The 24,726-nt window shown below is 35.2% G+C and overlaps 2 protein-coding genes across 4 annotated transcripts in view; one reads left to right on the top strand and one right to left on the bottom strand.

The window, feature by feature from the left end:
* The first annotated feature begins 3,530 nt into the window (after positions 1 to 3,530).
* On the top strand, positions 3,531 to 7,210 carry LOC109076564 (myosin regulatory light polypeptide 9-like). Its single transcript, XM_042750661.1, has 4 exons — positions 3,531 to 3,685; positions 4,451 to 4,711; positions 5,180 to 5,342; positions 6,638 to 7,210. Exons 2-4 carry the CDS (start codon positions 4,471 to 4,473, stop codon positions 6,810 to 6,812), a joined length of 579 nt encoding a protein of 192 aa, XP_042606595.1. The 5' UTR covers positions 3,531 to 3,685; positions 4,451 to 4,470; the 3' UTR covers positions 6,813 to 7,210.
* Positions 7,211 to 12,240: 5,030 nt separating this feature from the next.
* Positions 12,241 to 24,726, bottom strand: part of dlgap4a (discs, large (Drosophila) homolog-associated protein 4a) — a 131,269-nt gene continuing 118,783 nt past the window's right edge. For all 3 annotated transcript variants that reach the window (XM_042750658.1, XM_042750659.1, XM_042750660.1), the window contains 6 exons: positions 22,727 to 23,148; positions 20,227 to 20,315; positions 17,215 to 17,576; positions 16,642 to 16,733; positions 15,172 to 15,324; positions 12,241 to 13,379 (listed from right to left, as the gene is read on the bottom strand). In XM_042750658.1, coding sequence (XP_042606592.1) covers positions 13,155 to 13,379; positions 15,172 to 15,324; positions 16,642 to 16,733; positions 17,215 to 17,576; positions 20,227 to 20,315; positions 22,727 to 23,148 — 1,343 coding nt within the window. In that variant the 3' untranslated portion in view covers positions 12,241 to 13,154. The remainder of the gene's footprint in view (positions 13,380 to 15,171; positions 15,325 to 16,641; positions 16,734 to 17,214; positions 17,577 to 20,226; positions 20,316 to 22,726; positions 23,149 to 24,726) is intronic.

Genomic DNA, 24,726 nt, shown 5'->3' with positions numbered 1-24,726 from the left:
TCATCATTTGTTTTCTGAATTTCTTTTGGATCTCTGCATGATGTCTAGCTTTTGAGGATCTTTCGGTCTACTTTCACTTTAGAGCCGCGTTTCCATCGCTGGAACTTTACCCAGGAACTAGGGACTTTGGGCTGGTACTCAGTATGTTTTCCACCGCAGGAACCAGATCTAAATAAAGTTTCTGGGTAAAAAAATGCCCCTCAGAAAGTCCCTATTTTCAAAGGTAGTTCTTTTCCAAAGTTCCGGAACTTTCGGGGGCGGACTTGAGCGCTAAACATGCTGATTGGTTGAGTTCACGCAGCATTGTGATTTCAACCACCATTTATTCAGATAATTTTCAAAATATTACTGTTATTATGTCATGAAATGTAGTTTTAAGTTTTTCAGGTGAGAATGTAGTTGTTTAAAACTCAAATCTGTGGTTTATCTATAAAGACAGCGCCTATTTTAAAAGTGTGTTTCGCTGATTTCAGAGACGATCAGCTCCACGCGGTCAGCGGGAACTCAGTGCTCATGTATCCGCCGAGAGCACTCTCAACTCGGCTAGACCTTCTGACATTTGCCGCTGGCTCTGATGTCTCTTTAGTGGTTAGGCATAAAATATAATTTGTTTTGGGTAAATCTAACAGGTAATCTTTGGTCTTTATGTATTCAATTTATCTAAATGTTAAAAATTAAAATAAAAATAGGCAATTGATATAATATTTAGTTTCATTGTAATGTAGGCTGTTCCTGGGGAAAAAAGTTCCTGGTACAAATGTTTCCGGGTAATTTCGGTGGAAAATGCGGCATTTGTCAGGCAGGTCCTGTTTAAGAGATTTCTTGATTGTGAACAGGTGTGGCAGTAATCCAGGTCTGGGTGTGGCTAGAGAAATTGTACTCAGGTCTGATAAACCACAGTTTTAACAGGGGGGCAAACACTTCTTCACACAGGGCCATGCAGTTTTGGAGATTTTGTTTTCCCTTATTTTTAAAACCTTCATTTAAAAATTGCATGTTGTGTTCACGCTTGTGTTATCTTTGACAAATATGTATTTTATTTTATATTTATTTATATTTACATTTAGCTACATATGGATTCAGTAGCCAGCCTAGATCTAAGCTGATAACTAAAAGGTTACTAGTTTGAATCCTCACAAATAATTAAATCAATACACGGAATCTCAAAGTATTGAAATGATCATAAATAATAAGAAATAACTCACAACACTTTCTTCTCGTTGACTCTGGGCTCCGCCTTCTTGCAGTCGTTTGAATTGCTTCATGACTTTAGGTGCAGATTTGACGATCCTGACGGACAGGGTGTGAGGGTCAGCACAGGTCATTAGAGGTCAGACGGAGGTCAGATCCACCTGCGCCAGAAGCAGGTATCACGAGACTGAGATTAGATCATTACATCTCACCTCCAAGACAGGAAACCAAAGCTGCATTTACTCACCTCGCCGCGGAGAGAACACAAACACACGGACCATTTCCCATTCAAACGCAGTTAAAACTGTGTTTCCATAGCAGACTTGACAGCTGTGTTTCAGGAAGTGTTTGTATCTTGCCGGAGATACACGCCGAAACATCCAACCCATACAGTCCATGGTCCAACCCTTAGAAACACAAATACGCGCTAGAAGAGCGATGAGCATCGACGGAGTGACAGAATGGGCGGGGTTAGGGGCGCAAATCTGGTTTGTGATTGGCCAGGCACGATCGGTATAAATAATAATTATATTTACATCTACTTTTCATTCTGTGTTAGTTTCAGTCTGATAATATTTACAGTTTCTCAGTATAATTACTGCAGGTGAAAAAAATATCCAAATCGCTTCTGGGAGAAAGGTGTTGTCACGCAATGTATACACGTTACTTTTGCCCCACAGTGAAATTAATCAGATGAGGCTTTTTAATAACAATTTTGTAGTAGATGATGGTGCACCACATTTTTATTTATATGTCAGGTATCAATTATAAAATGATTTTTACAATTTTTATATATGTGTATAGTTTATATAACACATATCTTGAATGCGGCTCAGTGAGGATTCAGATCCGCGAACATCTCCCTGCTGGAGGAACCTCTCCGTGCATCAAAGGAAACAGTAACTTTTGCCGCTCAACGGTCTGAACCAATCACTGTCTTGAAGACGCTTGGGGCGGGGGTTTGTTGCGCTTGTTTGATTGGATATACTTAACATCATTTAGACTTTTTCTCTTCTCTTTTTATTTTAGAAAATTATGTGGGGCATGTAAAGCAATATACATTTACACACACACACACACACACACACACACACACACACACACACACACACACACACACACATATATATATATATATATATATATATAATGTATATATTTACTACAAACCACTTTGGATAAACATTTAGATTTAGATAAACATGGGAATGTGCATACAAATACAAATTAAATTAAAATACATTTAAATAAAATACATTTGTATAAAACAAACATTTGATTAAAATAACCAAAGAATATCTTCAGATATTCAAATATCATCAAAAAGTATCTTACAGTGCAAATTTAAAACATTTTAAAATAAATAAATCAAATACATTTAGATTATAATAAATAAATTACATTAAAATAAATTAAAAATAAAATAAGTATATAATATAATTTTGATATATATATAAAAAATATGAAAAATAAAAGGATCTATATTTTAATATAAATATAAAAAATAATGAATAATTTAAAATAATTAAATTAATAAATAATTAATAATAAACACTTAATCATATTAAAATAAGAAACAATAAACATTTGAAATAAATAAACACGTCTAATAATTCATTACTAAACAGAAAAATAAACTTAACCTTAAAAGAATCTCAACATCGAAATATTAATATAATTTAATATATTTTCTCATAATATTCACAATTCGTATCAAAAATACTTAATTTATTAATGACTAAAAATATGAAAGCATTTAATATTGAAAATTCTGTCTTTATACACAAAAATACATAGTAAATATAAATACACATTATGCTTATGCACAAACATGAAAAATATTGTGACCTTTTGTAACATGCTACTATTACACATCATCACACTATTTTTCAACTTATGCAATTCATGGCATCTAATTTTTACACATATTCTTTTTGTTTTTACCATTTAAACAAACACTGCCTGCAGCAGAGACATTTCCGTAGCTCTGGATTTTTCTATGGGAATGATATAATAAATTCATTCATGTATGTATATATCTGAGAAGAAGACGAATGGCGATAACGAGGATGTATCGCACGTTACCAAGCCAGCAGCTCATAAATTTTCATTCGGTTTTTCCTAAAATGCAAAACCCTCAGCCGGCCTGAAAGTGACAGGTCCTGTAGAAGCCTTCATGGTGCTCTGCCTGCTGAAGGAAATGTTTACTCTTTTGTGCTGCACACACTCAGTCATTGGTTTGCTAAATAAGGCCTCCTTTCTGGTCATTGTGAAAACGCTCTGCTGTTTCTCAGGATATGTGAGGTCTGCCGCTCTCAGATTCCTTTGCCTTGTATGGCTAAAGGCTCCAGACGCGCCCGGCTGCGGGACGCTGACCTTATTGGCCGGCTCAGGAACAGGGAGGTGTGGAGAAACGCCTGATACACCAAACAAACTTCCCTTCAGCCCAGCGGTGGAACAGACCTTCTCCAACCCTTTTCAACTCAAAAACAAGGTACAGCTGCTGTAAAATCTCCTAATCATTGCTGGCTTTGTTAATAGTTAATGGATATAGCATAGTTTCAGTTTTAACTTCTGAACAGGTTGATTTTGTAAATGTCTCAGCGCAGTTTAAATGTATTATAGTTTCAGAAAATATGTCAAGTCTGTTACTGAACAGCAAGGTTTAGAGTTCCTGTGTGTATAAGTGAACGTGTATATTTTAGGTTATGTAACATTTGACCATTTTCAGTCGTTTTGTGTGTATGTGTGTGTGTGCAAACACTGTAAGTTTAAAAACTTACACATATTTAATTAAAATTATTAATACCTCACAATTTTTTTTAATTGTTTATTGTATGTAGGCTTATATTATACATATATTTGCTTTTACTACCTTAATTTAGTCATTTAATTGGACGTGATTTGACATGAATTGTTTTGAGTATAATATTGTTTATTGTATGTAGACTTTTAGGAGAATTACAAAAAAACAAAAAGAAAAAATGGTGTTCAATGAATTATAGCGTGTCACACCAAAGGATGCTTCTGCTTGAAAATTCATGTCAATTTCATTCTGACAGCATCAAATGTGCCTCTAACTATTATGATATAAGACTGAATGCATATACGGAGTGGTTTTCGTGTAATTTTGTACACTGAAAACACTCTATCCGTCATACTTGTGCCGATGGCACTGCTCCATGGTATTGTGTGTTGTCCTCCAGACTTTGATAAGTGGACTCTGTTGAATTTAATCTCTTATCTCTTCCTTCTGCAGAAGCAAACCCAGCGGTCAGAATGTCTGCGGCCGGCGTGGCCAAGCTGTTGCCAACGGTAGAAAGACCACAAAGAAGCGGCCGCGGTTGTTGTGTTGGTGGTTTTTTTGGAGTATTAGGGCCACGTCCAACTGGTGTGGGTGTCTTCGCCACGTTCGACCAATCACAGACCCAGGAGTTCAAAGAGGCCTTCAACATGATCGATCAGAACAGAGACGGATTCATCGATAAAGAGGATCTACACGACATGCTGGCCTCTCTGGGTAATCTATCTATCTGTGTAAATATTTATTCATTTATTTAATTATAGGCTTCATTTTTTATTTAGATTTTGATTTGAAATATGACCTTTTACTGTAGCTTGTAAAGTTTTTTTTTGTGTGTAATTTTTGTAATCTTTTTTGCATGTATTTTTTTTTTTTTTTTTTTTTTTTTCTATATTTTAAAATATTATTTTAGATTTGTATATATATATATATATATATGATTATAAATGATTAATTTTTCTTTTGAACTGAAATATGACATTAGTTTGGAAAATACGTTTTTGTGACATCCAATAATATCCATGTTTCAGCTGAATTATTTTATTTATTTAGAAAAAAAAAAAATCATTAATTTGTCCACCTAGTAATATCTTTTGCCAATAATATTCTGCAGGCCAAATAACATGCAAAATATCAACCATTTCAACCAGCCCTGCATCTGAGCATGTATTCGTGTTTCTGCAGGGAAGAACCCGTCTGACGAGTACCTGGAGGGAATGATGAGCGAAGCTCCAGGTCCCATCAACTTCACCATGTTCCTCACCATGTTTGGAGAACGTCTGAACGGCACTGATCCTGAAGATGTCATCCGAAACGCCTTCACGTGTTTCGACGAAGACGCTTCTGGTACAGCCTTTATCCTAGTCAACAAATAATGTGCTTGTGTGCTAATTAACTGTATCGTGCCATCTCAAGCTCAATTAATAGATCTAAATCATGTTTTGGTATAATTATGCCCTCATGAAGGTAAGAGGAGTCACAGTTTAAAATGGTTTTGGTTTTCGCAAAGTCACGAAACTACAAGCTTCTCAGAAAGAGCAAATTTACCGAACAAGATCATGGGAACTGATGATATTTAAGATTTTCCCTTGACAAACATAACAAATGTTAGATAAACCGATTCAAAAATATAAAAGTTTTAAGATTTTTTAGTTATATTTTTAATTAATTTTAATGACATTTTAATTAAAACACTATAAAAACGTTTTTTTTTTTTTAAAAAAATGACAAAAACAATAATATTATTTATTATTTGTTTGAAATTATAATATTAAATAAATATTATAAAAATAACTAATTCAAAAATTATAAAAAATTAATAATAGTATTTCAATGATATTTAAATAACACTGACCTTAAAGGACAGACCAAAAAAAGCATCATCATGATGAGGGAAAAACATTCAAAATAAAATGTGACCCTGGAACACAAAAGCAGTCATAAGTAGCACGGATATATTTGTAGCAATAGCCAACAATACATTGTATGTGTCAAAATTATTGAATTTCTTTTATGCCAAAAAGGATATCAAGAAAGATCATGTTCCATGAAAATATTTTTGTAAATGTTCCTACCATAAATATATCAAAATTAAATTTTTGATTAGTAATATGCATTGCTAAGAAACTTCATTGGACGACTTTAAAGGTGATTTTCTCAATATTTAGATTTTTTTTTGCATCCTCAGATTCCAGATTTTCAAATAGTTGTATTTCGGGTGAATATTATCTCCTAATATTTTTTTTTTTTACAGAACATTTAGCAGACGCTTTTATCCAAAGCGACTTACAGTGCATTCAGGCTATACATTTTTTACCAGTATGTGTGTTTCCTGGGAATTGAATCCACAACCTTTTGCACTGCTAACGCAATGCTCTACCAATGCTCTCAATTGGTAAAAAAAAAAAAAAAAAAAAAAAAAAAAACTTGATCATTATGATGGTCACTAATACATTTATTGGATTTTTGTTGATCTGTTTAAAAAATAGTTTATATTATCTATAGTAAAAAACAGTCATCAACTGTTAATTGTCAGAAATTTGTATCCATTTCTGAAAGACACAAATGGCACCTGATTTTCTTTATAATGACTCAGAAGTTTATTTGCTACAGAGAAAGCTTTATGTGACGTCTGTAACAGGTTTTCATCCATGAGGACCATCTCCGCGAGCTGCTGACCACCATGGGTGACCGTTTCACAGATGAAGAAGTGGACGAGCTGTTTCGCGAGGCGCCAATTGACAAGAAAGGAAACTTTAACTATGTGGAGTTCACTCGCATCCTCAAACACGGGGCCAAAGACAAGGACGACATATAAAAACAGCAGCAGATTCATGTCAAGATCTAATTATACTGATGACTCAACAGTTCACAAACCACACTGTAGTGCACTAGAAACCACTCAAAAAGCCTTAGCATATATTTCACATTGTGTTGCAAGTGCTGCATGTGCAAACATACTTCAGATCCCGTATTCATGCTTTCTTTCTTCGTCTCTCCAGATAAAATCCCCTGTTGTGTGTGTGTAAGAGACTGAAGCAGATAATTATGCTCTACAGAATCGAAGGCATTTTTGAAGTCCAAAAACACCCTTTAACATGAAGAAGTTTTGCTGATTTCATTTATTAAGAATAAAGTTTGTACGTTTCAGAATAAGTGCTATAAGAAATTGAATTAATTAGCATCATTTTAAAATAAAGACGCTTTTCCACTTTCTTTAACAAATTACCGTTTACAAATTTCTGCTCCATCACACAAAATGCACAAAATTAAAAAGACCAATCCTGGTTTTCTGGCTTTTAACAGCAAACATTCACCCCAAAAAAAAAAAAAAGGAAGTTACCTGACAATTTACTCACCATTAGGACATCCGAGATGTAGATGAGTTTGTTTCTTCACCAGATTTGGAGAAATGTAGCATTGCATCTCTTGTTCACCAACCGATCCTCTGCAGTGAATGGGTGCCGTCAGAATGAGAGTCCAAACAGCTGATAAAAACATCACAATAATCCACACATCTCAAGTTAATGTCTTGAGAAGTGAAAAGCTGCATGTTTGTAAGAAACAAATCCATCATCAAGACATTTTAACTTCAAAGCATTGCTGCCAACTAAAAAATGAGTCTATAATCCATTTAATGCTTTCTCCTATAACCTGAACAATATAAAACACCACATCCGTCGCTTGCCATGTTCTTGTTAAATAAAACTTTATTTTGATTGTAAAAGAAATATTTCCCACAACAATCCTACAATCTACAGAGTGTAACGCTGTATATCTATGTTACTTTAAAACAGGTCAGCTCTGAAAAATAATAGCCATCAAGGATATCAATAATACGTTAAATCTCTCTTTCTCTGGACTCTGGAGATGTAAGAATGAGATCTGGGCCTGTATGCATATTGAATTCACTGATCCAGGATCAGATTCCATGTGTTTGTTCTTATATTGGTCACAAAAGCGCTCAAAAACAGAACCGAACTCACATGTGACTGACCAGTGTTAAGCCAACCACATCGTAATACGGCACTTTCCACAAAAAAGGTACAGAAAAGGCTAGAACTTTAAAAAGTCACACCTCAGCAGGAAAAACTATACATTATATGAGCTGTTTTGCTTTCTGTTCATGGCATAAGAGGTTCATAATCAGTATTTGAAATCCTCTTACCAACATTTAGACAAACTCTGGCGTGTTTCTTTAGTATTTTCTAGCAATACACTTGTAATGTAGGCTACTCTCACCAAGGATCACGTGATCCTATTTGACCGTTAAGCTACGCTTTCTCTAATGGTTAGGTCACGTGTAAAAAGGATCACGTGATCCTCATTAACCAATCACATTACGTTCTTGTCTTGAGATTGTGCGACAGTCAGTCAGTCGCTGTTCATGGATACCACAACGAGAATTACCGTAAACTGAATCCTGTCGCAAATTTGTCTTTGAGTTCTCTTATAAAAGCAGCAGTTTTCCGATGTAAAATAGATCAATCCAAATGAATGTTTTAAATCCCGAACATGTGAACGATTCGCTGTTTTCACACACAAATCAGTTTATTCAGAAGCCTTTCCTCCATTGACATCCGTTCAAAACGCCATCTGGTCTCCAGCCCTGCATCACATTCGAAGTACGAAGTACGCTTGCTTCGCTAACATTTGTTGCTGCCGCAAAGCGATCTGTGTTTTTCGCGGAATTTCGTACTCGCTCACCACAAAAAACAGAAGTCACTGAACCGCGAACCTTCAAGGTATTTAATATTTATTTAATATTTCAAACCTTACAATTGCTTCAAACTGCTTGATCTTGACAAATGCTGTCATCATTATCATTTGTGTAAAAATACTATAACTGAACTAAATTATTTACTTCTCTTCCCGCCACCTTGTCCAAATGACGTCACTTCCTGTGGGTCACAGTTTGAATTGGGGCAAATCAAAGTAATTTAAGCTACACTGCTAAGTTAAATATTCTTAAAAAGCTCATTAAATGTAAGCCTATATTTTCATCTATATTAAATTCAGAATTTTAGTATTTTCAAACTATCACAACTATGAAAGTGCCGTTTAAATCAACTAAAGCAGTTGTTTTAACACTGGTAATTCACTATAAACACACAAACAAAAGTGCAAGAACAACCTGATGGCTTGGACAAACACATAATGACATAACGCATGAAAGTCTCCATATCGGCCCTCGCCATCAAGCTCTGAGCTATTTCTCTCCAAAGTTAGCATAAGGACAACATGACGATGTGAAACATTTGATTTGTGTCCATTCACAATGGTGCACATACATAAGTTGTTCAACAGTGTCCTTCAATAAAATCTGAAGCATCACCTGTAAAAAACCAATGGAAAGAAAATAAAAGTATACAGAGGCAGGCCAGATGTCCGTTGAAAGTCCACAAGTGTGTTGAGTAGTGTGTAGCTATTAAGATCTGATGCGTTTGAGTTCATTGTTATTCAAATAATCAGTCCTTCCAGACTCTGATTTTGCTATGACATGCAGAGTTCAGAGATTTGTGCTGAGTATCAGTGCCTGTTGGAAAAGCAGGTCAGGTAACATGAGAACAGAAAAACACGGACAAACTGTGAACGTTCACACGGCTGAAAACCATTTTTCATCTGACAAATGGTAATATAAGATGGTACTTTATTGCTCAAGTCAATTGTGTGAAATGTTTGATGAATCTGAGCATTCTGAGCTGTGACTGGGCTAGAAATCGATACAAATTTCCATGCAGTATTTACCTTGAAATTAGAGCAGAAAATGCTTATGCTTCACTATAGTTCTTAGGAAATTATTCATTTGTTCTTTTTTTTTTTTTCAAGATCAAGAATTGCATTTTGAATGAGAAATGAATTAATATTTGGGGTTTTGTCACCCAGATTTGAACATGAGAGTGGCACGGTTTGTATCTTGATTGTGCAAGGCTTTCGGTTCCATCCACTTCCACACTGCTGAAGAAAACAACACAAAGTTTGTAATGCTTTTAATGGTTATAATGTGTACTGTGTTAGTTTTAATGGAACCTGAAGTGGTCCTGGACTACTGTACAGGGTTGCCAAGTCTGTGTAACAAAACCACACCAAATGTCAAATTTAAAAAATAGCAAAAAAACTCTACTATCAAAACTCAACATATGGCATTCCCCGTATATAGCATTCCCATAACTAAACTACATATTACACACAATTTCAACTTGAACTCCACAAGTAACCGTCTGTTCTCATAAAGGAGCTCAAAAGCTCTTCCCACAAAACACATAATTTAGAATGTGATTTTATTTTAATACACATTTTAACCAATTACAATTTATGCAGTAAATTTTTAAACCACAGAGAGAGAAAAAAATAAATCAATGTGTGGCAACAGTTTACAAGTAGTCCAATTCTGCAGGAAACCTGCAGACCATGGCACCCCTGCTACTGGAAGCCATTAGGTAATGATTTTATGGTGACGTGTGGATGGTTTGTAATGTATGTAATGGAAAACAATTAGAAGTTCTGTGATCATTTCTACTGTTTTTGTTTTTGTTTTGTTTTTTTCAGCAGGGATGAACAGACACCTTGAAGATTGATGGATCAGTCAGATTGCGGGAAATTTTGATCTGATTGCTAACAGCAGTGTAGATCTTATATAATCTGTTTAACAGAAAATGATTAACTATGTTGATGTGCAGTGCTTTATTAACGCCTACTTACAAACTGATCAGTGGAGGAGATTTAAGAGTTGGAAAATTTCTGCTAAAAAACATATTTAACACAATTTTAAATATGTGATCAAGGGTAAAACGCCACTTGAGTTAACGGTTATTTTCTGGAGAACATGCATTGAATTTTTTTGCAAAACAACATTTAAAAAAAAAAGTTTAGGGAACATATAAACATTACTTTCAGAATGTAAAGTTGCATTAGATTCATTTGGATTGATGAAAATCAGTGCATGTGAAAATGTCTATAAAATCATTTTCTTCTGCAGAACAAAAGTTGAACGTGAGTATTTTTAAACAATCACATTTAATATGCTGATTTGCTGCTCAAGAGAAAGAAAAAAAAAAACAGTGTTGAAAACAGTTATGCCGATTTATATTTTTGTGGAAAAATTCAACATTTTGTTTTCAGGATTCTCTCATGAATTGAAAGTTCCAGAGAACAGCATTTATTTACAATATAAATATTTCATATCACAAATCATATTTATTTTCTGTTTTTTTTGATTTTGATTATTACAAAAAATAAATAAAAATAAAATAAAATAATAATAATAATAATAATATATATAATCATATTTAACCCAAACGTTTAAATGTCATGCATCATGGTTTCCACAAAAATATTAAATCGCAAAAGCCGTCCTCAACTCTTGTTCAGGGCGAGTCCAGAATAATGAATTCTGCTCATGCCTCAGTCATCATCATTATGAGAAAATGGAAGACGTGATGAATGTGACTCATGTTCAGAGACTCATCGTCTACATGTTGAATCCAAACTAAAGCAAGTTTGAGCTTAGTGCACCACACAAACCATGAAAACCAAGCTTCTGAAACATTGACGTGAGTCAGCAGGTCTGAGACCTTCAGATCTGATGCACTTAAAGGAGTAGCTCACTCAAAAAATGACCATTTGTAGAAAATGTACTCACCCCTCAAGCCAAGCAAGATGAAAATGAGTGTTTCATCAGCACAGATTTTTAGAAAGCAATATAATGGATACAGGACTCGTATTTAATCCAGAAGCAACGATATCAATGAACTATTTTATTGAAAATAGTTTGTTTTTTAAATTCTGCTTTTGTTTTCTGATGGTGTTGAGTTGATTGTTTGTGGTGGATTATTATGTTTTTTTTTTAGTCTGTTTGGAGTCTCAATTTCACTTCCATTGGTGAACAAGAGATGCAATGCTATATTTCTCCAAATCTGATGTAGAAATACACTCATCTAGATCTTGGATGGCCTGAGGGATCTTGGGTGTTTCCTACTATTTCTTTAATGCTTATAATGGAATACAAACTCTGAAAAATGAATGAATTGTTAATGAAAGTGGCATCAAATCTCCATTTCATTTCCCTCCTTTGGCACATGAAGAAACAGTAGTGATTCTCCAGGATCATAATGGTGAAGTGTGTTAAAATCTTTCTAACCTAGTTTAACACGCACAGACAACTAGAAGCAAAGCATTTGTGTAAATACTGACACTTCTGGGCCCCGACGTGAGAAAATCTGAAACAACTTTTCCAAATCAGCAAGTTCTGGGTGACGGAAGTTTTTAATATCTGACAAAGAAAATAATAATAATAAAATAAAAAAAAACATCTTCGATCACAAATGATGGGCTCTGATTGGTCACACACAGACACGCGGTTTGTACGGAAACCGTGTGCTGGAAACACATGGAATGACTGGACAACAAAAACACATTAAAATTATAATAATATTAATAATATTACAAAACAGACTTGGCCCAAGTAAAAATCTGGACATTGTCATAGAGTTTTTAAAACATTCATCATAAAAACAAAGTGGAGTGGTCATGTTTTAACCCTATTAAATAAGCAGAAACTGACAGATGGGTCGTGCGCCGTGCGCTTTTACGTGAAAATAAACCAAGCTGGATGTGTTTCTGTGTTCAATTTTACTGGAGGGAATCAAACAGAACTAGTGGAGTGCTAAAATCCACTTCCTGTGGCGATCCGCTTCAAGTATCCGTTGTACCGTCCAAACATTTCTGCAGATTTCCATTCGAGCGATAAAGTCACGCATTCGTGCTCCAAAAACTGGTGGGAAAAGGAAATCAGAAGGTGTCTGTGAGAGCAGGAAGACTGCGCTGATGAAAGACAAGTGCACACGTGCGGGATCCTGAGTGCATGCTGTGGGTCATGTGACGTGTGAAGCGGGTCATGTGACGCGTGTAAAGGGTCTGAGATCTGAACGACGGTCTTTTCATCAGAGATATTAGCACAATTTACAGACAAAGTCTTGATATATTTCCATGAGATAATTAACTTTTAGAACATTAAGAATCATAACGAGGGTAACCATGGAAACTAACGTCGAGGGGAGGTTCTTCTGTGGCAGCGTTCCAATTCAGTTTTTTGCTCGTTCGATTTCGTATTTTTTGCTCGTGGTTTCCGCCCCCGGTGCGCGTGTCCTCGTGAGGAGTGTTAGAGTCGCGTCTGAGCCTCGGGGACGTAGATCTCGATGCTTTCGGCGCTCTCGGTGGCGGAGTTCTGCCGTTCGGAAACCGCTCGCTTGGCCGCCATCAGTCGCTTCCTGGCCTCCTGACGCTGCTTGTCGGCCAGCGAGTCGCTGCTTTTCTCCTTTCCTCCGGAGGGTTTGACCTTCACCGTCTTCTTTGGTGTGTGGGATGGAGCGGACTTCTTCTCCTCCTGAGGACATTCATTCAGTAATTATGTTAAATACTACCTTCATTTGTAAGAAATTGAAAATAAATTATATAAGAATATGTATATACACACACACACACACACTTATAAAAGACATTTATGAAATTAAATCTGTAATAAATATGAAAGATGTTATTGTTTTTAAAAATTTAACTATATAAATAATAAATAAAATGTTAATGATATTTAATCAATTTACATTTATAACTATTAAAGGGTTACTCCACCCCAAAATGAAAATGTTGTCATTAATCACTTACCCCCATGTTGTTCCAAACCCATAAAGTTTGTTCGTCTTCAGAACACAATTTAAGATATTTTGGATGAAAACCGGGAGGCTTGAGACTGTCCCATAGACTGCCAAATAAATAACAGTGTCAGGGTCCAGGAAAGTATGAAAGTCATCTTCAGAATACTCCATCTGTCATCAGTGGTTCAACCGTAAGTTTATGAAGCGACTAGAATACTTTTTATAAGCAAAGAAAAACAAAAATAACGACTTTATTTCAACAATTTCCTTTGTCAACGGTCTCCTCTGTGTCTCTCCATACCACCGTATGCTCTTCTGTATCATCCGTGCCACAAGGATGCGCTGTTTTCTTTCAAATCAAAACTAGTTAATGTAGAAACAGTGCATCCTTGTGGCGTGGATGATACAGAAGAGCATACGGTGATATGGAGAGACACAGAGGAGACCGTTGACAAAGGAATTGTTAAATAAAGTCGTTATTTTAATTTTTCTTCGCTTACAAAATGTATTCTCGGCACTTCTTAATGTTACGGTTGAACCACTCACGTCTTTCATACTTTTATGGACCTTGACTGTTATTTATTTGGCAGTCAATGGGGCAGTCTCAAGCCTCCCGGTTTTCATCCAAAATATCTTCATTTCCAAAATTTTTATTTTGGGGTGGAGTATCCCTTTAAAATACATTATAGCTTATATGAAACTGTACTAAATAAAATGCATTTATGAAATACATATTAAAATAAATTTTCTAGTATTTTTAGAATAAAATACAAATAGAATATTAAATAATAAATAAGTTAATAATAAATAAGTTATTTATAACAAAATACAGAAATGTATAGAATAAACTAAATATTAAATTTCAATAAAATACATATACCAAATTATCAAAAGAAATATTAAAATAGTATTGAATTAATAGCCATTTTAACCCCAAAAAAGTATTAGATTAGAAAAGGTAATTTATTATTAGATTAATAAAAAGAATATATTTAATCACTAATATTACTTTTTAAACTTTTAAAAACATTATTAGCTTATAATTAAATATGAAAAATAATAAAACAATTAAACAATAAATATAAAATAAATACAATAAACAAAATAAATTAAGTAATTTTATTTATAATTTTTAATAAATAATTTAAGTAAATATTAAGTAATTTATAAAATAAAACGTATAAAATATAAAGTATGCATACAATAAATATTTAATAATAAATATCAAATAAATATTATATTACAATTTTTTTTTAACAATAGTGTACCATTTACTACATAAACACCATACACAAAAATACATTATATACTGCCTAGTTTTTTTTTTTTGGCAAATAACTGACGCACTACATTTTCACCACACGACATTATCATAGATGGGGCGGCTCCATGTGGTGATACAAAGTTCTAGATCTAAAAGCTGAAGTATAACCACAAACCAAAATATTTTTCTACATTCCAATTGGTTTCACAAGCAAAGGCAAAGGGAAATGTTAGGATGTTTGAAAGGTTTGTCAGTGGGACCTTTTTGTCCTGGGTCTCAGACATCTTCCAGTCGTTGGACTTGAGGAGGTGGAGCTCGTCAAACTTCATGCTGATGTCCTCGATGGAGAGCTGCAGCAGATCCCAGAACCCGGCCAGATCCTGTGCTGTGGGCCGCGGCTGAGCGTTCGCATCCTGACCGGAAACACACACACATTAGTCATCAGACTACTGTACAGCTTCAACAAGCCGCTGTGGATTAAAGAATCTGCCAAATGCTTAAAAAAAAAAAAAAAAACAACAACAGGAAGAGAATCAAAGGCTGTCCACTTCAAGTCCACTAGATCTGTTTTTGGATTCAAAATGACCAACACATATTCGTAATATGATCTTATTTCCGACCAGAAACAGCTAACAAGAATAATAAAAGACAAAACGAGAATCCAGAATCCAGCAGAATAAAACAGTGACGTGTCTGTGATGCAGACAGAGATCCAGCAGAGGGCGCCGATCATCAGCACTCCTGCAAAAAGAAACTGAACAGGAAGTAATATATGGTGGGACTAGATTTTATCAAACAGGATTTAAGTTTAACTAATGCAATAAAAATAAACAAATAAATAATAATAATAAACCTTAAAACATCAAAATATATACTTTTATTTAAATTAAATAAACATGTATACATACACATAAATAGACCATTTCATCTTAAAACATAGTTACTAATTTAATAATTATAATTAAATGAATAAAGATGAAATAATGATGAAATAATGATAATTCTTTATTCCCAATATATAGTAGGAATAAATAAAAAATAAACAATTAAAAAAGATAAATTATATACTTTTTTATTTTTATATTATTCGTCCTGCAGCCAAAGTTGTCAGCAAAAAAAAGATTAATAAATTACAAAATCATCTATAAAATATAGCTAAAGAAATATTAATATATACTTTAACATTTAATACATTTATATACACAAACAATTCTCATTAATCTTTAAATATATAATTGCAAATAATAATAAAAAAACTCAATGAATAAATTAAATAATTTCTTATTCCTAATATATACACACAACTAAAATTTTAAAATTTGTATTAAAAATAATAATAAAAAGTTAAATAATTATATTTTCATTTTTATATTACTTATATATGTATTATTATATACATTAACATTTGGATTCACACAGACAGACAGACATATAGATAAAATTTAATTTTAGCAGTTTATTTAAATATTAACAATATAACAATCTTATTACTGTATTGTTTTAATTACAAAAATATATATGCACTACATTACAACAATCAGAAAAACTTAAATGTTATTGTTAATAAAAAAAACAAACAAACAAAAAAAAATCAAAAGCAAGACATTTGGGGGCATTACAGTAATTGAGTGGCACTGCCCCTTGATTTTGGGGTGAATATGGTGTGGCATGAAATCAGCACTGTCTGTATGTGACCCTGTGAGTGAAGTGGGTGTTATAGAGACACTCACCAGGTTCTGCTCACAGAGACCCCGAAACTGCTGGAACTTCTGAGACATCAAGAGCTGAGCGCTGCCTACGGCACTGCGGACCGTCCCCAACACTACAGCAACACAGAGAGACACAGCAGCCCACGCTCATCATCATCATCATCACTGACGCTGCCATTCATTTCCATTCTCTCTCTCTCTCCACTCATGCCAGGTTCAAACCTAATGACTTTAATCACCGGCTCCAGGAGCCAAAATTAGCAGACAAGAGAGAGTCTGTGATTAAAGCTGGTTAATGAGGGACTGATATCATCCATTATTCATGGCTCCGCTGGGCATCTGAATAAAGCTCCTGAGATTCCTGCACATTCATTTCACTCCAAACGCCACTGATTTAAGATCTACACTTTAAAAATATAGTAGAGAAGTTCATTAAAGGTAGTTATTTAATTATTATAATTAATTACAGAGGGCTAATACAATTCATTGTCATTTATTTTTATTATCGATTAGTTGAATAATGAAACTGATTTTTGATTATTTGAATGATTTTGATCTTCTAGTAATAGACTGGATGATGAAGAGGCATCTCACCCTCCTCTGACAGCGGTTTGTCTTTGGTCTCCTGCTCCATCTGCTGACACCAGGCCTCCATGCGCTCGGTCTCGGCCTGCAGAAGTTTCTGGAACCAGCACCCGTCCCTGAGGCACGCCGCGCCCCCGGGCTGCTCCACGGCCCCGTTCACGCTCCCAGCCTGCAGAGACGGGTCGGGCGGCGGGAGGGAGGACGGGTCCAGCGCCGGGTCCAGCTTCTCCTGCAGCGAGGGTTTGAGAACGCTGCCGCAGTCCAGACTCTGGTGCGGCGTCTTGTTCTGCGAGGGTTTACCGTCAGACTGCTCCTGAGATTCAGCCTCCGTCGTCTCCTGTCTAGACGCCATGCTAGTGAAGCGACTGAGTCTAGACACACAGAGAGAAGAGACCTGTTAAAGACACCGACCGACACTTAAACTACACGCTTCCATTAGTTTAAGAATCCATTATCTGAAAATCAATCAGCTGAAGATACATGGGAAAAAAATTCAGACACTTATAAGCAATTTGTTCATCCTTGTGGAAATGGCTTCTTCACACCATAATGTTCTACTTTTAAAACATGCATTTTGTCAGAGATTTTCTAATTAAATCACAAAATAATGTTTCACAATTTGATCATTTTTCCAATAAAATTGACATCATGATTATAAATTGCTTTAAATATTATAATTTATATGAAAAAAAAAATGTTTAAGAGAAACCAAATAACAAGAAATAATAAAATTACAAAAAAGTGTTACAAAATAAAATTGTATAAATCATAATATCATAAATATCAAAATTCACCATTAAGCAATTATGAATTCACATTTTTTAATAAAACTGACATCACAAATATTGTAATTTAAAAATAAAATTCAAGAATTTTTAAATTCGACAAAATTGTGTTTAATTTTTTTTTCATATGATGAATAAATTGTTTTTGATTTATATTTTGCATGTTTTCATTTTGTACATCAAGGGCACAAAAGACATTTCTAATTTGTTTTAGGAAGAATAAAATAAATAATATTAAAACTATAGGCCTAAATGATGAAATCCTAAATATTAATCTACCATTAAACAATTATAAATTTGTATTTTTATAAAACTAAAAATATATTCTTATAAACAGTTATGCATTTCTTTACATACTGTAATTTAAAAATACAATTAAAATATTACTAAACATAATACACCACCAATAAATTATTTCATTATTCTTATTACACCATTATTCAGTTTTGTACATTAAAAAAAGACATTTATAATTATTTTTCTATTTTAAATTTTACAACTACAAATATGTTCTTATAAAGATGGCATCATGATTATGCATTTCTTTAAATATTACAATTTAAAAATACAACCAAAATATTCAGAATTCTACAATATTATAAAGGCTTCACTGTAATAAATAAATGATTTTTATCCTTTATATTTTTGTTTAGAAGTAGAGGCTTTGATCTTTATTTTGGTGTATTGCATATTCAAATATTCATAGAGCAACATATACGGTAGGCCATCAAATATTAGTGAAAATCATCAAAAATGCTGGCGGGGAAAGAGTTAAGTAACTTTAACGAATGTTACAGTATTCACCGTAGATGTCCGCTAGTAAAAACAGTTTTATCTGTCATTATCCGTTCTCGTCTACTACAGTTCAGTGGATCAGGAGGTGCTGGCTGGTGTGACTGAGTGGAGGCGGGGCTATTTTGCATATTCATAGATCCTTGTATAGTAAATGAGGCAAGGGTGTAGAGTTACATTCAATCCATTTTAAAGCAACACTATGTGACTTTTTCTGTGTTCAAAATTTGCTAAATGTATACCGAACTGCGTTTTTGTCTTATCCCAAATCACTACAGTACATTTATAATAAGTGATTATTTTTGGACTATTGTAGCCTGTTCGGGTCGTCACCGCTGCGGAGTAACACATCCCTGCGGGAATCACCATAGACATAAACTTAGAGAAGTAGCTCCGGTTAGAATGTTCTTCCGCGGAATGCATGCAGTTCTGTTTATTAACCACTAGAGCGCCAAAATTTACATAGTGTTGATTTAAGGCATAATAACTTTTTTTTTCTTTTAAATATGCCATTTTGATGATCAAAGATGAGTTTTAAGGGATAAAATATTTGACTACGGGAGGACTTTAAAATAAAAAAAAAACAGCAGATGAGAGAACTCAATTAGAGAAATCAAACAAAACAACTAACAATACCACTTTATTCATTTCTGTTATTACATTATAACTAATTAAGAATTTTAAATCGAGTTACAAAAATCAATAAAGCCTCCCTAGTTTACATGTTGTTATTTATTCTCCATTTCATTGGACTGTCTTAGAAAATGAAAAGCGAACAGGAGGAGCAGAGACTGTGAGCGCAGGCCGGGAGAAAGACAGACAGCTGGTGTGTGGGAGACAGCACACTTACAGAGAGAGACATGTAAATCAGAGCGATGCAAAGATACGAAAATAGACTGCAACGGAGAGCGCCAGGAAACAAAGCGAGAGGGAGATGTGCGCAGAATCTCATTATCTCCTGCCGTCTGCACTGAATCATTACTTTTGAGTGTTTTCAGCGCCATACATGGCTGAGAAACTCTGCTGCTGACTCACACACACACACACACACACACACACATTTGTGGTTTACGGTGACTCTTCATAGGCGTAATGGATTTTATACTGTATAAACTGTACCTTCTATCACCCTACACCTAAACCTACCCCTCACAGAAAACTACTGGCAATTTGTGAATTTCATAAAGCACTGTTTTGTATGTTTTTTAAGCCTTTTGTTTTACAGGGACACAGGAAGTGTCCTCATAAACCGTTTACATTGTAGTGTCATTATACACATTTTTGTCCTCGTAAACTATATATACACCAGTACACACACACACAGCGATCAGACCGCACTTTTGTGAGAAGTGCTGCTGTCAACATACGTATCAAATTCTAAAGTGCTTAATGGAGGCGCAACTTTTCTTTTCTGGAGGATGCAAAAGGTGGAAAGGAAACTCACGGCCTGCCGTCTTCAACCTGAACCCCGATGGACTGGAACCTGGTGGTGGGAGCTTGCTCCTCTTTCAGAATCGGCTGCACACAGTCCACCTGCCACGAGAGAAACAACTCAGACCCAATACATCTAGAATAGAATCCAATACAGCTCTAATGAGCTCAGCACAGCACTAAGAGGTCACTGACTGGTTCAGCGAAAGAGCTTGAGTGTAAAGAGGTCGTTTGATGAAAATCAGGATCTTTCCGGCTCTTTTGAAAAGTCTGATATGCTAAGTGACGTAGTTAATATTCATAACTCACACCTCCCTCGCTAGTTTACCCAGAGCATTTAAATGACACTAAAATACAAAACCTCTCATTCTGAATTAGTCGTGGTGTCTCACATTCATATACATTGGTCTGCTAAATTTTACATAATAAGTTTATATTGTATTAGACTAATGTGCTTGAATGAATGTGAATGTATGAGATCATAAATTGATTACTATACATCCTATAACAAAACAGACAATATCTACTATGTTATAAAACATTCTTTCTTAATAAAAAAAAAAGCATAAATACCAATAAAATTTTAAACATGACTTTTTTATACATTTTTAGAATTGTAATATATCATACAATTTTACACAACCAATAGAATTGTACTTTATTATAGTTATTGTTTGTGTAAAATATGTGACCTGGGATGGCAAAATGAGTCACAATTTGTTACTGTAAGATCCTTTTCACAGCTTATTATCGCTTTTAATATGTCTTTTAACATCAATCAAGTACTGCAATTTATTTTCTCATTCCTGCATGTTCCTTTCAAAACCAAAACCAAAACGTCAGACACAAAATTGCTTCGATTGGATAAACAGCTTTTTAAAACAAAGAAGGTACAACTCTCAGAAAACACACAAATAAGGATCATTTAATTACTAGCTGTTTAATTACTACGTGGAGCACTGGGTTCACTAGACGAGGCCTTAATGAACTTTTTTTTTGTGAAAATTCGACCAAACTGACATTTTTCACTTTTTCCACTCATAATTAGCCTGTGCGTATTCGGACTCATTTTGCCAGCAGGTGAAACACATTTTATATATAATATAAATATTAAAAATGTTAAAAATACAAATTATAGAAATGATCAGAATTGCATAATATAATTTTACACAACCAAAAATGCCATTATATTTTATTATACAGTTATTGTTAATATTTATTTTATTATTTTTGTAAATAAAGAGTAAAGAGTGGAGGGTTAAATTATTTTATTATTTTTGTAAATTTAGATTAAAGAGTGGATGGTTATTTTAATAAATACTTAAATTCCTAATTAAAAAAAAAAAAATTAAATCACCAAACAAATTACTACATTACTACATCCATTGCATTTCATCTTCTCCCAAGATTGACCAATGCTAAAATAAAATACAACTAACATTAAAAGTTTTTGTGTTTATTAGCCATTTATTTATTCAAGTAAGTTGGCTGTTTCTTTTATTTTTATAATAATCAAATTGCAATAATGAATTGTAAAAACCTAGAGGCCTATATCAATAAAATTCACAAAAAAAAAAAAGTCTTAAATGTTCGGTAATAAAAACTTTTATATAACTTCTATTTCTTAAAATGCAACATAGAGGCCTATATCAATAAAATTCACAAAAAAAAAAAGTCTTAAATGTTTACAACAACGTTAAAGCTCATGCAAATGAGCAGCAAATACCAAATGGGAGCGAGGTCACATAACCTGACACTGAATACGTCACCTAATAGCATAAAAAGTATAATACAATACAGTGTATGGATTTGCGATAGATTTTAGTAAAATTGTGTTCGATTTTAGTTTGATTCTTTTATTTTAATTTGGGTTCTGTGATCAGAAGTAAATCTCCATCCGAAGGACAGAGGGCGCTCTCACGCAGAAACTCCAAATACGCCCCGCAGAAGAAACCCAGGAAAACCCTATAGCAGTAGCTGAATAAACTGAAGATTTAACTGCTTTCATTAATTCAGCGTGAAGACCAGTGGAAGATATATAGTATAACCTTATTATAGTGGATTTTTAAATTGTTTTTTTAATTGAGCGTGACTTATAAAGAAGCCACACCATCTCACAGAAGGACTTATTTCAAACACTCGACTGAAGTTATGAAGTGAATTTGGAGTAAAAACATGTTATTCAATGTTGTATTTTTACATGCGTTCAGATGGAGCAGCATTTACTACAAAGAGTCATAGCTCACTGAGAAGATACGCAAACAGCTTTCATAATCACGAACGATTTCTTCAATTTCATAATCGCACGATTATATCGGCTGCAAATTTTTTGTCAGTGAACTATACGGTTCTGTGTAGTAAATGCTGTTCCATCTGAAAGCAGGTGATGGAGATTTACTACCGATTACAGAACCGGCTTTACTGATAACATACGCATGACAATCGCATGCGATTTATCGTGCAGCCCTAGCATAAAAGCATAATGACGACATCATAAATATTCACACACACACCTGAATGCCAATGGAGGAGAGTTTTCTTTTGGGCGGGGCTTGCGGTTCGTTGAGTGCCACTGTGAGGCTCGCGGACTCGTTTTTGGCGTCTGGGGCGGGAGAGGGCGGGACGATTGCGGGAGGAGGCGTGGTCACTCTGGCGCTGGGCAGGGGCACGGGTTCCCGCGGGGCGGGGATGGGGGGCAGGATGGGCGGCCGCTTGGCCTTGACCAGACTCCCTGTCCGAGAGCTGGCGATGCTGTCGGAGGAGTTGCTGCGTCCTGATTGGCTGTTGACCTCGCTGCGCTGGTCCTGGCTGTCCAGGTACGTGTCCTGGGCCGATTCGGTGCTGCTCTGGACCGTCACCGCGATGTAGGGTTTGGAGGTGGTTCGAGGAGGAATAGGCGGGGGATTCTTCTTACAGACGGCCGTACACGTGGAGACTGAAAAACACAAGAAGATGGACTGTCAGAATGCTCCCACAACCCCAGTACAAAGTCTCTTCACACATCTTTTCCCAGCAGCCCCTGCTTGGGAGCCACGGGAAGAGATGACACAAAGACAGGCATTTACATACTGGAATCTGGACAGCATTCCACTCATGCCAGACTGCGTCAGGAATGTGTCGCCCACAAAACATGGGCTGAAATCTGCTGACGAGACTCTGGGTTTGGTACGGCGTGTCATGAAGCCCGATGATAACGCTCGGTGGTGTATTATTAGCCTGCTGAACAGTGTAGGAAAAGCTACTTTGAAAGTGTACAAGCCAGTTGGCGGTAGGACCAAAATCTATTCCACCTTATGAGTCATTTTAAATCACCATACAGATATTTTTGCTGGAAATTATATATTATAACAAAATCACACAGAGATGGGCCAGTTTTTGACAGTCTAGTGGCTTGAATACAAGAACAGAGATAGACTAAAGTATTACATTAATCAACAGCTTTGTGACGAGCACAAAAACCTGTGTTACTGAGCGATCAGGGCTAATATCTGCCCTCCCTCAAGAGGTTTGTGAACAATTCTCCTCTGTCTTGGCCGCGCTGTATAAAGGACTCAGTGCCAGGACAAGTCCAACACCGGACTGTGGGGCTCAGAGACAATATTGGATAAATCTGTTTCCTCTCTGGCACGGCTCGCTGGCATTGTGCACTGTGCTCGCGGTTTGGTGCCAGGACAGATGCTTCACAGCAGTCTATGAACATTTGTTTGTCGATACAGATGACATGGGAAGATTTGATGACAAAGAGCCAATCTAAATACAAACCAGTCAAAAAGCATGGGTGCCGTCCAACAGCTGATAAAAACATCACAAGTAATCCAGACCATCGGTTAATGTCTTGTCAAGCGAAAACCTGCATGCTTATAAGAAACAAATCCATCATTAGGTTGTTTTTAACTTCAAAATGTGCTTCAGGTTAAAATACAATACAATAATCTATAATATTGCTTTCTCCAGCGAAAAAGTCATCTGGTCTGAATCAGGAGAGAAATCTGCACAGATAAAACACCATTTACAAGCAAAAACAGTCCAAAAGAGCTCTAAACAAATATGTGGGTGGATTTTGATGTGAGAGGACAACAGGAGATGGATGTTTTCTCTGAAGCAAACGTTATTTTGGATTATGGACTCCAGATGCAAAGAATATAAGTTAAAACATCTAAATGATGCATTTGTTTCTTCCAAACACACAGCTTTCCTCTTAACAAGACATAAACTGATATACTGGAGTGGTGTGGTTTACATGTGATGTTTTTAATCAGCTGTTTGGACTCTAATTCTGACGACACCCATTCACATCCATTGGTGAGCAAGAGATGGAATGCAACATTTCTCCAAATCTAATGAAGAAACAAACTCATCTACATCTTGGATGACCTGAGGGCGAATACATTTTCATTTGTGGGTGAACTGTTCCTTTAAGGAAAACAATAAACCCCACAGTAATGAAAGTGCAACGGCTAATTATTCCCACTGACAGCTATTGAACGACTGACTACAGCTTGGCTTCTCTGAG

Source organism: Cyprinus carpio, chromosome B23 (genome assembly GCF_018340385.1).
Source record: "Cyprinus carpio isolate SPL01 chromosome B23, ASM1834038v1, whole genome shotgun sequence".
NCBI lineage: Eukaryota > Metazoa > Chordata > Actinopteri > Cypriniformes > Cyprinidae > Cyprinus > Cyprinus carpio.
This window is presented reverse-complemented; position numbering and strand designations above follow the sequence as displayed.

Excerpts from the sequence above, each read along its gene's own strand:
- LOC109076564 (XM_042750661.1), top strand. The coding sequence starts at position 4,471 with ATGTCTGCGGCCGGCGTGGCCAAGCTGTTGCCAACGGTAGAAAGACCA. Across the intron at positions 4,712-5,179 it reads CGACATGCTGGCCTCTCTGG|GGAAGAACCCGTCTGACGAG; the intron begins GTAATCTATCTA and ends GTGTTTCTGCAG. Across the intron at positions 5,343-6,637 it reads TTCGACGAAGACGCTTCTGG|TTTCATCCATGAGGACCATC; the intron begins TACAGCCTTTAT and ends TCTGTAACAGGT.